The 13,813-nt window shown below is 45.0% G+C and overlaps 1 protein-coding gene across 6 annotated transcripts in view; it reads left to right on the top strand.

Annotated features, from left to right (window-relative positions):
- ARMC9 (armadillo repeat containing 9) overlaps positions 1 to 13,813 on the top strand; it is a 180,370-nt gene that overhangs the window by 77,719 nt on the left and 88,838 nt on the right. For all 6 annotated transcript variants that reach the window (XR_007718163.1, XM_050751095.1, XM_050751093.1 and 3 more), the window contains exons 15-17: positions 1,246 to 1,385; positions 2,979 to 3,055; positions 6,978 to 7,052. Coding sequence is in view for 5 of the 6 variants with exons in the window: in XM_050751095.1 (XP_050607052.1) it covers positions 1,246 to 1,385; positions 2,979 to 3,055; positions 6,978 to 7,052 (292 nt within the window). In the remaining variant the exon portion in view is untranslated. The remainder of the gene's footprint in view (positions 1 to 1,245; positions 1,386 to 2,978; positions 3,056 to 6,977; positions 7,053 to 13,813) is intronic.

The following is a 13,813-nucleotide window of genomic DNA, read 5'->3' as shown; positions in this document are numbered from 1 at the left end:
CATAATGATACCACACTTAGTCTCAGCAATTCTTAAGGCTAACCTGATGATATTCACCATCACACATTTTGATGGGGTATTGAATTTTGTAGGATTCTACACCTGGACTTTGGGTGGAAAATCATTCCTTATAATTTGCATTTACCAGGTCATTAAACTACACTTACTCTATAGAAATGTGAATCAAAATGATGCTAAGCTAGGCTTTTGCTCCTCCTTTTTTTCTTTATTTTCATGCAGCCCAGAGTGCCTAGACCTGGATTACAGAGAGTTTAGGTGAAAATCTATTCGTCAGCTGGTGCAGTGGCTTATGCCTGTAATCCCAGCACTTTGGGAGGTTGAGGCGGGTGGATCAGCTGAGCTCGGGAGTTCGAGACCAACCTGGCCAACATGGAGAAACCCCATCTCTACTAAAAATACAAAATTAGCCGGGTGTGGTGGTGCATGCCTGTAATCCCAGCTACTTGGCAGGCTGACGCAGGAGAATCGCTTGAACCCAGGAGCCGGAGGTTGCAGTGAGCCTAGATTGTGCCATTGCACTCCAGCCTGGGCAACAAGAGCAAAACTCCATCACAAAAAAAAGAAAAAACCTATTTGTCAAAGAAGTATGTCTATGGTCCTGTTTCCTGAGTTAAGTAAACCAAAAGCTACTAATGAATATTTATTAGATATTTGAAGTAATGCTATGCTAATTTTAAATATTGAAAAGGAGATTTTCAAAGTAGGAGACCTCCTTACCGTCTTATCTTTATTTAAACCGTTAATAAATATCCCTGAAATGTAAAGAACTTCTGTTATTTCAATTGTATGAGTTTAACAAAAATATTCCTCAGAGTCTGTGTCTTCAGTAAGTTTGTCTTTTCTGATATACATTCACATTACTGTTTCCTCTTTTTTTTTTTTTGAGACAGAGTCTTGCTCCATTGCCCAAGCTGGAGTGCAGTGGTGCGATCTCAGATCACTACAATCTCTGCCTCCTGGGTTCAAGCAATTCTCATGCCTCCCAAGTAGCTGGGATTACAGGCGCCGCCACCATGCCTGGCTAATTTTTACATTTTTAGTAGAGACGGGGTTTCACCATGTTAGCCAGGCTTGTCTCCAACTCCTGACCTCAGGTGATCCGTCCGCCTTGGCCTCCCAAAGTGCTGGGATCACAGGCATGAGCCACTGCACCCAGCCTACTGTTTCCTCTTATATGAAACGTTTCTTGGCAGTTTTTATTTACAGTAGGCTGTTTCTTCCCAGGCGCCCCCTGCAGACAGCGATGATTCAAGACGGCCTCATCTTCTGGCTGGTTGATGCTCTAAAGGACCCCGACTGCCTGTCTGACTACACGCTGGAGTACTCGGTGGCTTTGCTTATGAACCTCTGTCTCCGCAGCGCAGGTCTCAGCCCCCCAACCCTCATTCTATTGCAAGAAGGGGAAGAGATCTTGACCTTTGAAGCTGGGTTTCTAGTGAGCATGATGTGGTTTGCTTTTAGTCTCATAGAAAACTAAAAACAGAAAAAAGAGTGGAAAGCATTTCCAACTAGGTATCAAGCTGTTGAATCCCTGAAGACAAAATCCCTTCTCACCCTGGAAAAAATGTCTTGTATCTATGTAGTGCCCACATTAAGAGGAGACTAAGCTCATTTACATTTTTCTTTATTGCATTGTTCAAAGGTAGGCAATTAAGAATATGATCCGCTTTTCTGAAGACAAAGAAGTGTGTTCCCAAGATCCTATAGGATTAAGCTGGCCGCAGTAGCAGTGACACTAAACCACACTTCCTGCCGTGAATCACGTGCTTTTCCCTGCCCCAGCCCTGGAGGTGGAGGTTCTCCTGTGGGCATAAGTCATTTATATACTTGATCAGTCATTTATATACTTGATCACTGAAGGCAGTGATTTTAGCTTTTCCAGGTACAGGTACTATCTCTTTTCAGTTGTTACCTGGGATGAAAGAAGCTTCTTTAGAAGAGATGCCAAGTCTAGGCTTTGGCTTTCCTCAGCCTGAGCATCCAGTGTTTGGAGAGAAAGGCCCCCTGGATAAATAGCTGACTCAGGAGTACTTGTTGGAAGCATCTTCACCTCCGTATACTTTGTAGACTGAACCACGTAACTGTGTGTTGTTGACTGAGTAAATGACTATTATTTCAGTCATTTTAAAGAATAGCATGTGCAAAAAGTCCTAGCTTTTTTTCTTTTTCTTTTTTTGAGATGAAGACACGCTCCGTCGCCTAGGCTAGAGGCAGTGGTGTGATCTTGGCTCACTGCAACCTCTGCCTCCCAGGTTCAAGCGATTCTCCTGCCTCAGCCTCCTGAGTAGCTGGGATTACAGGTGCCCACTACCACGCCCGGCTAATTTTTGTATTTTTAGTAGAGAGGGGGTTTCACCATGTTGGCCAGGCTGATCTTGAACTCCTGACTTCAAGTGATCCACCCGCCTCGCCCTCCCAAAGTGCTGGGATTACAGGCATGAACCACCACACCCAGCCAGAAGTCCTAACTTCTAATACGTTGATCAGATTAGAATTAGCTTTTCTTCATCATCACCACCTTATTTGCGGTGATTTTTATGATGACGTTTATAGCTACTAAAATGCCTGTATGGTCTTCGTGATGCTGGTATCCGTGCGTGGGAGGGAGAACATTGCTCTATAATGTATTGTGCTTTCACTGTAATGACTCGCTCTGTGCTCTGACCAGAGTAATAGCCACCACTTGGGGTGGTTTACTGAGCACTGAGGTTGTATGCTACACTGAGTCCTTTACATACATTAGTTTATTTAATTTTGCATCACTCTTTGAGGTAGGTATGAATAGTAATCTCTGTTGTAAAGAGGAGGAAACTGAGGCCCAGACTGGTTATGTGACTCACCCGAGGTCATACAGCTCATGAGCAGAGGAGCCAAGATTTGTCCCCAAGTCCACATGACCCAAAATTCTGCTTCTGGGTTTAGACATGTCATGTTTAGCTTTGGTTTGTTTCCCATAGGGAAGAACATGTGTGCCAAGGTGGCAGGCCTCGTGCTCAAAGTCCTTTCGGATCTTCTTGGCCATGAAAACCATGAGGTACTCATTCAGCACTACTGGCCCTGGGCTTAGGGGAGGCTGCACTGGGGACCCAATGCCTGTGACCCCACAGGCCCACAGCTGGCCCAGGATGGTTGCTGTATTTGAAAACTGTACATGTTCTCCCTCCTCCGGGGATTTTCATAAGCAGCTGGAAATCTTTTATAATTTTTAGAATTTTGGAAGTCAGAAGCAGGATGTTGTTCTTTCTGTCCCCATCTGCTTGGCCCACTGGCCTGTGCCCAGCCCCTCTGGCATTGCTTTTTCTCATCATCTAGCCCCCAACATTCCTCCCTCACATGCCACTCCCTTGGTATGTTTAATGTATCTCTGTGGATGTGGATGGAGCCTTAAAAGACATATGATACTGTGTACATGTGTATTGAATTTACAGAAATAGATTACCCTCTAGGTCTCATTCTGTTGATGGCTTTTCCCCTGTGTTTTTAGGACCTTTCTATGTGGCTTTACATATGTCTAGTTCATTAAGTGTCACTACTGCAAAATAGCCCCTTGTTTGCACCCCTGCCATTCTACTTATCCAGCCTGTACACTTTGGGTGCCTCCCACTCTCTGTTGCCACAGCAGTCCTCAGTGGACATGGCCGCACCTGCCCCTCGGGAGCCTGTGCCAGAGCTTCCAGGGATGCGTAGACACTCATCACGGCTGGCTGCCAGCATACGTCAGTTTCAGGTCACTGAGTCCTGCCAAATCGTCCTCCAGAATGGCTATACGGCCGGGCGCGGTGGCTCAAGCCTGTAATCCCAGCACTTTGGGAGGCCGAGACGGGCAGATCACGAGGTCAGGAGATCGAGACCATCCTGGCTAACATAGTGAAACCCCGTCTCTACTAAAAAATACAAAAAACTAGCCGGGCGAGGTGGCGGGCACCTGTAGTCCCAGCTACTTGGGAGGCTGAGGCAGGAGAATGGCATAAACCCGGGAGGCGGAGCTTGCAGTGAGCTGAAATCTGGCCACTGCACTCCAGCCTGGGGGACAGAGCGAGACTCCGCCTCAAAAAAAAAAAAAAAAAAAAAAAAGAATGGCTATACTAGCATTTGCTCTCACCAGCGTCCCCCCAACACCTAGTGTTCTTTTCTAAGTTTTCAACCTATGGGCCTCAAGCTCTTTTTAAATAAGGTAGAGGTGTGGGTAAACAAATTAACAAAAACAAATAATCAAATATGATTGTTCTCTCACTTGCCTTCTACAAATGCCATTGCAGAAACCATGGCCAAGCTTCAACAAAAATCTGACCACTTTAGACAGATGAGACCCAGGGTATATCTGAGCAGGATACGATTGAGTGCCACTTGGTTTCCACACATCTGTTCCCAATTATTTCTTTCTTTCTTTTTTTTTTTTTTTTTTTTTTTTTTTTTTTTTTTTTTTTGAGACAGAGTCTCACTCTATCATCCAGGCTGGAGTGCAGTGGTGTGATCTTGGCTCACTGCAGCCTCCGCTTCCCAGATTCAAGCGATTCTCCTGCCTCAGCCTCCCAAGTAGCTGGGATTACAGGTGCCCACCACCACGCCTGGCTAATATTTTGTATTTTTAGTAGAGATAGAGTTTCACCATGTTGGCCAGGCTGGTCTTGAACTCCTGACCTGGTGATTCACCCACCTCGGCCTCCCAAAGTACTGGGATTAAAGCGTGAGCCACCACGCCCGGCCCGTCTGTTCCCAATTCAAGCAGACAGCTCCCACTCTGGTCATTCCATTCACATTTTACAATAGCCCTATTCACTGATTGGGGTGACTTCTTTAGCTAGTGGATGTTTGGTGGCTTTGTGACATTCACTTTATATTTTAAAACTAGTGAGCTCTTAACTACTTCTAGGCCTGAATGAACTCTGTTCCTCACTTTATTCAACTCAGGCAGGTGAAACCAGTGGGAAACATATTCTTCCATCTCATAATAAAGGTTGGTTTTCAAGTACTGGAACCAATATGTCTGCTCTGAAAACTTAATAAACCAAAGGATTCTAATCATATCATTACCTGTTACGAATGCATTGGCTTTGAAAATGAGCTGGATAGACCGGGCGTGGTGGCTTACGCCTGTAATCCCAGCAATTTTGGGAGACCGAGGTGGGAGGATCACTTGAAGTCAGGAGTTCAAGACCAGCCTGACCAACATGGTGAAACCCCATCTTTACTGAAAATACAAAAATTTGCCAGGCGTGGTGGCATGTGCCTGTAATCCCAGCTACTCAGGAGGCTGAGGCATGAGAATCACTTGAACCTGGGGGATGAAGGTTGTAGTGAGCTGAGATTGTGCCATTGCACTCCAGCATGGATGATAGAGTGAGACTCTGTCTCAAAAAAAAAAAAAAAGTAAGAAAAAGAAAATGAGCTTGAAAAACGACATATGTATATCTGTGTGTATGTATATGTGTGTGTATATATATATTTTAGAGCCAAGAAATGTGTTTACTACACTGTAGTAGTCATGATCTTGAAAGACAAAACCGAAATAAAAAAAAAGATGCACATAATTGACTATATGAACATTACATTTTTTGATTGGAAAAAGATGCCATAATCAAAGTCAAAAGATGAATGAAACCCCGAGGAAAAGTTGTATCACATGTGACGAAAGTTTAATGTTCCTAATAGATGAAGAGCTGGTATAAATTGGTAAGTAAAAGTCAAGCAATCCAGTCGAAAAAAAGGATAAAGGATATGACTAGACAGTTCACAGAGTCGTGCTGCCCCAGAAATGTGAAAAGATGTTCAATCATGCTAGTTCAATCGGGAACTGAAACTAAAAACTGTAGGATGCCTTTTTTTACCCATCAGCTTGGCAAGCGTTGAAAGTGCTAATCAAGTCCAGTGCTGAGGGAGGGCAGTGGGAAAGGAGCCCTCCTCCATTGCTGTGGCGGGCAAAGCGTACAGCCCGCTGGAAAGAGAACTTGCTTATCAGCACCTGCCATGCTCTACGCCCAGTGTGTGCAAGTAAAACGTGGGTCCTGTCCTCAAAAAGCTCAGAATAGAGGGGACATAGTATGAATTTCAAAGGATACTGCCTCCAGTGCTGTAGTGGAGGGATGTACAAGAAGTGGAGGTGAGCACCCTGTCTAGGGGCAGGGAGGCAGGAGTGGATTCAGGAGAGCCTTCCCAGGAGACGTGTCTGGGCTGAGTTTTCAAGGTTCATTGTATGTGTGAAGATCATTCCTGGCAAGGTGAACTGCCAGAACCTGGCTGAGACATGGAACAGCCTGGTGGGGGCCATCCCTTAGGTAGTATGGACACTTTGTGGTGGCAGGGAGGGAGAAGCAGAGGGGATGAGATAAAGGCCACGCCTTGAAGATCCTGTGTGCCACACCAAGGAGTTCCGCCTTTCCTACTGGGCTTTATGGAGGATTTCTGAGACGGAGAGAGGGATGATTTGGCCCATACTGTAGAATGTTGGGAGTGATCTGATGGTTACATTAAAGGGTGAATATTGAGGGTAGAGAGACTGGTTTGGAGATCTGATGTAGCCTAGGTCATGGGCGATGATGTCTGAGCAAGGACAGTAGCAGTGGATATGGAAAAAAGGGATTCCTATCAAAGAGGCTTGAAGACTGAGCATTGGAGACTGGACAACAACCACAAAAAAATCAACGATGACTCCAGAGTTTCTAGCCTGAGTGATCAGGAGGTTAAAGGTAACTTTAATTAAGCAATGAAATGCAGCAGGAGTAAGCTTTGGGAGGGAGTGACGAATTTGGTTTTAGACTCAGTGGTAGCTGTCACTTGGACATGCAGATGGAGATGTCTGTCACTTGGGAACATACATCCTGAAGCACAGGAGAGCTGCGAGGACGGGAACACCCACTCTCCCCATTTGCCAGATTGTTCTGAGGTGTGGTGTTTGATATAGAGTTGTGCAGTATTTGAAAACTTGCAAATAACTGGTTTTTTTCCTTCCCTTAAAGATACAGCCATATGTGAATGGAGCTTTGTACAGCATCCTTTCTGTTCCATCCATCCGTGAGGAAGCAAGAGCAATGGTAAGAAAGCGTGCCTGAGAAACATATGAGCTTCCTTCAGTGCCACAGTTACAGTTCAGAGCTTTTAGAGCAAGACTTCCTCGATTGGGCTCCATAGAAGGGCTCAGATCCTTTACAAACTCCTTGAAATTGTAGGCGAAATGTATATTTGCCATTTCCCGGGGAGAGAGTCTGTAGCTTTTATCAGATCCTCAAGGGGATCCCTAACTCCTAAATGGTTAAAAATTAAAGTGTTAAAAAGTTCCCAGCAGGCTGACTTTTGCAAAGTTACAGACACTCTGATGGCAACCAAATGGAAAAGATTCTAAAACTGTCTAGGACTTGGTTTGGTTGGTAAATAATAAACTCAGTATTTAATGTGTATGTTAACACTTGTATGTGAAGTAAAAAACAAACCTCAGGTGATTCGTATCTTATTTTGAAAGGACAAATGTTGCTAGATCTAATCAGCAAAACAGCTAGAGTTTTGTCCTTTTTCTTTCCACCATGTGAAATCAGGTTAACAGTGAATTAAATGCTGTGGCGAAAGGAAATATATTTCCACCCTCAAAACACAGGCAAAATTCTCATTGGGACCAATAAAACATTCTTCTAATTGGTTTTGCTTACTTAGAGGAATTGCTAAATCTTCTCGTTGATCATTTAAAATTACATCAAGAGTTACACCAGAAGGCGGGGTGCGGTGGCTCAAGCCTGTAATCCCAGCACTTTGGGAGGCCGAGACGGGCGAATCACGAGATCAGGAGATCGAGACCATCCTGGCTAACACGGTGAAACCCCGCCTCTACTAAAAAATGCAAAAAACTAGCCGGGCGAGGTGGCGGACGCCTGTAGTCCCAGCTACTCGGGAGGCTGAGGCAGGAGAATGGCGTGAACCCAGGAGGCAGAGCTTGCAGTGAGCTGAGATCCGGCCACTACACTCCAGCCTGGGGGACAGAGCAAGACCCCGTCTCAAAAATAAATAAATAAATAAATAAAATAAGAGTTACACCAGAGATGAAACTTAATTTAAGAACCATTCTATGTGATTACACTAAACAATGGACCTTAATTGCCTACTGCTTTTAAATGTCACTACAGAACAGGGGGAAATAAACTTGCTGAAATTCTGCATTATGGTCATTTCAGTGAAAGAAAGGGATTGCCAACCAAGGCAAAGAAGAGGAAAAAACATGTAGGCTGAAGAGAAAGAATGGAGGTAACATTCTAAGTGTGAAATGCAGCATGGAGGAAAGACACCAGGGCAAAGGGATGGAGGGGGCGGGAAGTGAAGCCGAGGACAGGGGCCATGTGAGGAAGAGTCACAGTTGCAGCTTGTGAGAGAAGGACTGCCCTTAGAGATCCCAGAGCAGGGAGAAAAAAGACGGAAGAGAGGGACAGAGCTTCTGAGACCTATGTGACAACATTAGGTCTGACAGATACCAATAGGAGTTGCAGAAGGAGAGCAATGTGAGCAAATGGGGCGGAAAAATGATTGGATAAATAATGAAGACATATGGTGAAAAATATAAACGTAACAGTAAGGTGTCTAGGAAACCCCTAAATGTTTGGAAAATCAACAGCACATGGTTATTATCTATTACTGCATAACAATTTACCCCAAAGCTTAGTGGCTTAAACAAATTTTTTGTTTTTGTTTTTGAGACAGAGTCTGGCTCTGTCACCCAGACTGGAGTACAGTGGCACAATCTTGAATCACTGCAACCTCTGCCTCCTGGGTTCAAGCAATTCTCCTGCCTCAGCCTCCCAAGCATCTGGGACTACAGGCATGCACCACCACACCCAGCTGATTTTTGTATTTTTGGTAGAGATGGGGTTTCACCATCTTGGCCAGGCTGGTCTCAAGCTCCTGACCTCGAGTGATCTGCCTGCCTTAGCCTCCCAAAGCGCTGAGATTACAGACATGAGCCACTGTGCCCAGCTGATTTTTGTTTTCGTTTTTGAGACAGAATCTTGCTCTTTTGCCCAGGCTGGAGTACAGTGGCCTGATCACAGTGCACTGCAGCCTCCATCTCCCAGGCTCAAACCATCCTCCTGCCTCAGCTTATCCAGTAGCTGGGACTATAGGTGTGTGCCACCACAGCTAGCTGATTTTTTTTTAAGAGACGGGGTCTTGCCATGTTGCCCAGGCTGGTCTCAAACTACTAGGCTCACGTGATGCTCTCATCTTGGCCTCCATGCAGGGATTACATGCATGAGCCACTGAGCCTGGCCCTTGAATTTTTAAATTACAGTCATGCACCATGTAACGACATTTTGGTCAACAAAAGACTGCATATATGATAATGGTCCAATAAGATTATAATACTGTATTTTTACTGTACCTTACCTATGTTTAGAGATGCTTAGATACACAAATACCACCTTGTTACAGTTGCCTACAGTATTCAACACAGTCACGTGCTGAACAGGTTTGTACCCTAGGATCTTATTGGCTATGCCATATAGCCTAGGTGTGTAGTAGGCTATACCATCTGGGTTTGCCACTTACTCTATGATATTTATGCAATAATGACATCGTCTCACAACACATTTCTCGGAACATATCCCTGTCACTAAGCTACCAATGACTGTTTCTCTGGGTCAAACATTCAAGATAGCAGAGTAGTCCTGACTAAGAGTTGCTCAGTTTACAGTTGAGACTTCAGCCTCTGCTTCCAAGCTCACTCACATGGCTGTCAGCAGGAGGCCTCAGTTTTCTTCTGGCTGTTGACTGGGGACCTCATTTGCTTCCCCCTTGGAGCTCTCCATAAGACTTCTCTCGACATGGCAGTTGGCTTCCCCTAGAATGAGTGATTTGAGAGAGAAAGTAAGCAAGACAGAAGCCCTAGAGTCTTTTAGAAAAACCTACTCTCAGAAATGAGATACCACCGCATTTATTTTCTTGGTTACACCGACCCACCCTGGTACTCTGTGGAGGGGATTGAACAAGGGTGTGACTTCCAGGAGGTGGAATCACTGGGGCTACCTTGGGGCTGGCTGCCACATACTCCTAAGTAATTGTGGGTCAAAGAAAAAAGCACAAGAGAAGTGAGGGGCTATTATTCTTTTGAAAAATACTACAAATATTTTCTCAATTTTAGTTTGTCTTTTTAAATTGTGGTAGTTGGCCAGAAGCAGTGGCTCATGCCTGTAATCCCAGCACTTTTGGAAGCCAAGGTGGGCAGATCACGAGGTCAGGAGTTTGAGACCAGCCTGGCCAACTTGGTGAAACCCCGTCTCTACTAAAAATGCAAAAATTAGCTGGTTGTGGTGACGGGCACCTGTAATTCCAGCTACTCAGGAGACTGAGGCAGGAAAATTACGTGAACCCAGGAGGCAGAGGTTGCAGTGAGCCAAGATCATGCCATTGCACTTCAGCCTGGGTGACAGAGCAAGACTCTGTCTCAAAAACTCAAAAAAAAAAAAAAAATTATGTTGGTTTTGGTCAAACATTAGCTTTAATGATAGCCAAATCTATTAATATTTTCCTTTATGTCTTCTGACGTGGGTTTCTAGATAGGATGTGAGTTTTTGATTTTGAAAAGGAAATGTGGATTACTTACATAAAGATGTAAGTAGATGACGGGGCATGGTGGCTCATGCCTGTAATCCCAGCACTTTGGGAGGCCGAGATAGGCAGATCACCTGAGGTCGGGAGTTCGAGACCAGCCTGGCCAATATGGAGAAACCCTGTCTCTACTAAAAATACCATAATTAGCTGGGCATAGTGGTGGACACCTGTAATCCCAGCTACTCAGGAGGCTGAGGCAGGAGAATCCAGCCGAGATCATGCCACTGCACTCCAGCCTGGGCAACAGAGTGAGACTCCGTCTCAAAAAAAAAAAAAAATTATGGTGGTTTTGGTCAAACATTAGCTTTAATGATAGCCAAATATGTTAATATTTTCCTTAATGGCTTCTACATAGATTTCTAGATAGGTTGTGAGTTTTTGACTTTGAAAAGGAAATGTGGATTACTTACGTAAAGATGTAAGTAGATGACAGGACATGGTGGCTCCTGCCTGTAATCCTAGCACTTTGGGAGGCTGAGGTGGGCGGATCACCTGAGGTCAGGAGTTCGAGACCAGCGTGGCCAACGTGGAGAAACCCTGTCTCTACTAAAAATACAAAAATTAGCCAGGCGTGGTGGTGGACACCTGTAATCCCAGCTACTCAGGAGGCTGAGGCAGGAGAATCGCTTGAACCCGGAAGGCAGAGGTTGTAGTGAGCCGAGATCATGCTACTGGACTCCACCCTGGGCAACAGAGTGAGACTCCGTCTCCAAAAACAAGATGTAAGTAGAATAAGCTTCCCCCTGGCATTTAACAGAGATTAAAGAGATAAGCCAGGGAGGAACCCCCTTTTAGCCTGAGAAGAGGAAGCTTTTAACACATCACCTAGGCAGTTGCCTACTTAATTATTTGTAAGAGTGACCTCTAAGGGATGATCATGCCCACAATAAGGTTTTTCTAAAACCCTGAGATTTCCCTCCTTTCACGTTTATCCCTGAGGAAGTTTTTAGATTGATAAAAGCATTATATTCTCTTTGCCTGTAGGTCTCACATGGGTGCATTTGTTTGGCAGAGTCTAGGTTGTGTGCCTGCACCCTAGCTGCAAGGGAGGCTAGAAATGCTGAATAATGAAGGAAATAAGACAACAAGGAAAACATTTCCCACAATCCCTCCACCTTGACATCTGCTCATGCACGGTGCTAGGGAAGTGGAGGCAGAATTGATGTCCTCAGCCCTGCTGGTATTTAGTTTTTATTTCTTTATTTCTTTGAGATGGAGTCTCGCTCTGTCGCCCAGGCTGGAGCGCAGTGGTGCGATCTCAGCTCACTGCAACCTCTGCCTCCCAAGTTTAAGTGATTCTCCTGCCTTAGCCTCCTGAGTAGCTGGAATTACAGGTGCCCACCACCATGCCCAGCTAATGTTTATATTTTTAGCAGAGACAGGGTTTCACCATGTTGGCCAGGCTGGTCTCAAACTTCTGACCTCAGGTGATCCACCCGCCTTGGCCTCCCAAAGTGCTGGGATTACAGGCATGAGCCACCATGCCCGGTGCCTGCTGGTATTTGTATGTGTGTCAGCACAGTCCTTCTGGAAAGCAGTTTGGCAGTTACGTGAAAAATCACTAAAGGATCTATCTTTTGGACTCGTTCATTTTCTTCTGGTTGTTGATGCACAGAAGAAGAGCTCTATGCATGACAATGCTCATTTCAACATTTTTATAAGAGCAAAAAGCTGGAAGCAACATAAATATCTAGTAATACAGGAATTGCTAATAAAATTATGATTCTTTTGCTCAAAATATTAATAGCTATTGAAGATGATAATTACGAAAAGCAGTATGAAGCAGTATGGAAAATTTTATTCTACTATATAAGGAGGGATAAAAGCAGAATATCTCATTGTAAGAATGTATGTGCTCATCGAAAATGACACAATATACATAAAAATTACATTAGTACCAAATCCTATTATAGTAGTCTTACAAGAATACCTAAAGGGAAAAAGGAGAACAAAATAAATGAGTCCCCTGAGGCCCATTTGAATTTTAAGAGCCTGCCAAGGCCTGGAGCTGGAGAACAGATCACATAAGTGGAGCTGCCCTAATACCCACTCCACAGGCCTCCTACGGCTAGGGCTGGAGTCATAGTCAGCCATGGGCCTCTGCCCTGGAGACCCCAACAAACATCCTGCCCAGGGCTGGAGCCGACCAGAGGCTCTGCGGGTTATAAAGGCTCCCAGAATCTGGGAGAGCTGGGGAGCTGGGCTTAGAAGCCACTCAGCCCAGAGGAATGCCCAAGCACACCATGGGGCTGCTCTGCTCCAGCAACCCTGGGGCCCACAGCGCAGGCCCATGATGCCAGAAACTGCCTCTGCTCTCCCCAGAGGGCTGCGTGCTGCTGCTCCCCACCCAACAGAATGATGTGTATTCCCCACGTGCCTCATCCTCCACATTGCCCACTTCTGAATCAAAGTCATGTGCTTGGCAGAATCTAAGTGGTGTGCCTGCACCCTAGCTGCAAAGGAGGCTTGAAATGTGAGTATTCTGTCTGTTGCCTTGGGAAACTAACAGTGTAGAGAACCTGATTATAAGGCATTTGTCAGCCACAGGTGTCACAGTTGTCCATTACAGGTGGTCAGCCTAGTCACTGTATTTCGTGATGCTCACTAGGTATGGGCTTGGCTTGGCTTGGCTTGGCTTGGCTTTGCTTTTTCTTCCTTTCAACGGGGTCTCACTATGTCACCAGGCTGGTCTCGAACTCCTGGGCTCAAGTGATTCTCCTGCCTCAGCCTCCCAAAGTGCTGAAATTACAGGCATGAGCCACCACGCCTGACCTAAGTATGGGCCTTTCAAAATTAATGTAGGAATTTTTCATATTCTTGTCCCCATAATTCTACTTCTGAAGCTCCACACAAGACATGAGCAAAGATGTATGTATCAGAATGTTCATTCCAGCTTTATTGATCATAGTGGAAGACAGGAAACAATGACAAGACCTAACATGAGGGAGTGACCAAGAAAAGAGGCCAGAAGGTGGAGTGGTTGAGAGTGGGTACTCCTGAGCCTGAGCCTGGCTTTGAATCATGTTCTGCCACTTCCTAGTTGGAAGCTCTCAGTGTGATCGTTTTTCCATCTGTAAGATGAGGATTGTTGCAGTACTAAACTCATAGAATTGTAAGCATTAAAGGAGCTCATACTATAAAGTATTTAGAATAGTGCCTAGCACACAGTAAGCACTGAGAGATGTTAGCTGCTATTATTATTATAGCT

This window comes from Macaca thibetana, chromosome 12 (genome assembly GCF_024542745.1).
Source record: "Macaca thibetana thibetana isolate TM-01 chromosome 12, ASM2454274v1, whole genome shotgun sequence".
NCBI lineage: Eukaryota > Metazoa > Chordata > Mammalia > Primates > Cercopithecidae > Macaca > Macaca thibetana.
This window is presented reverse-complemented; position numbering and strand designations above follow the sequence as displayed.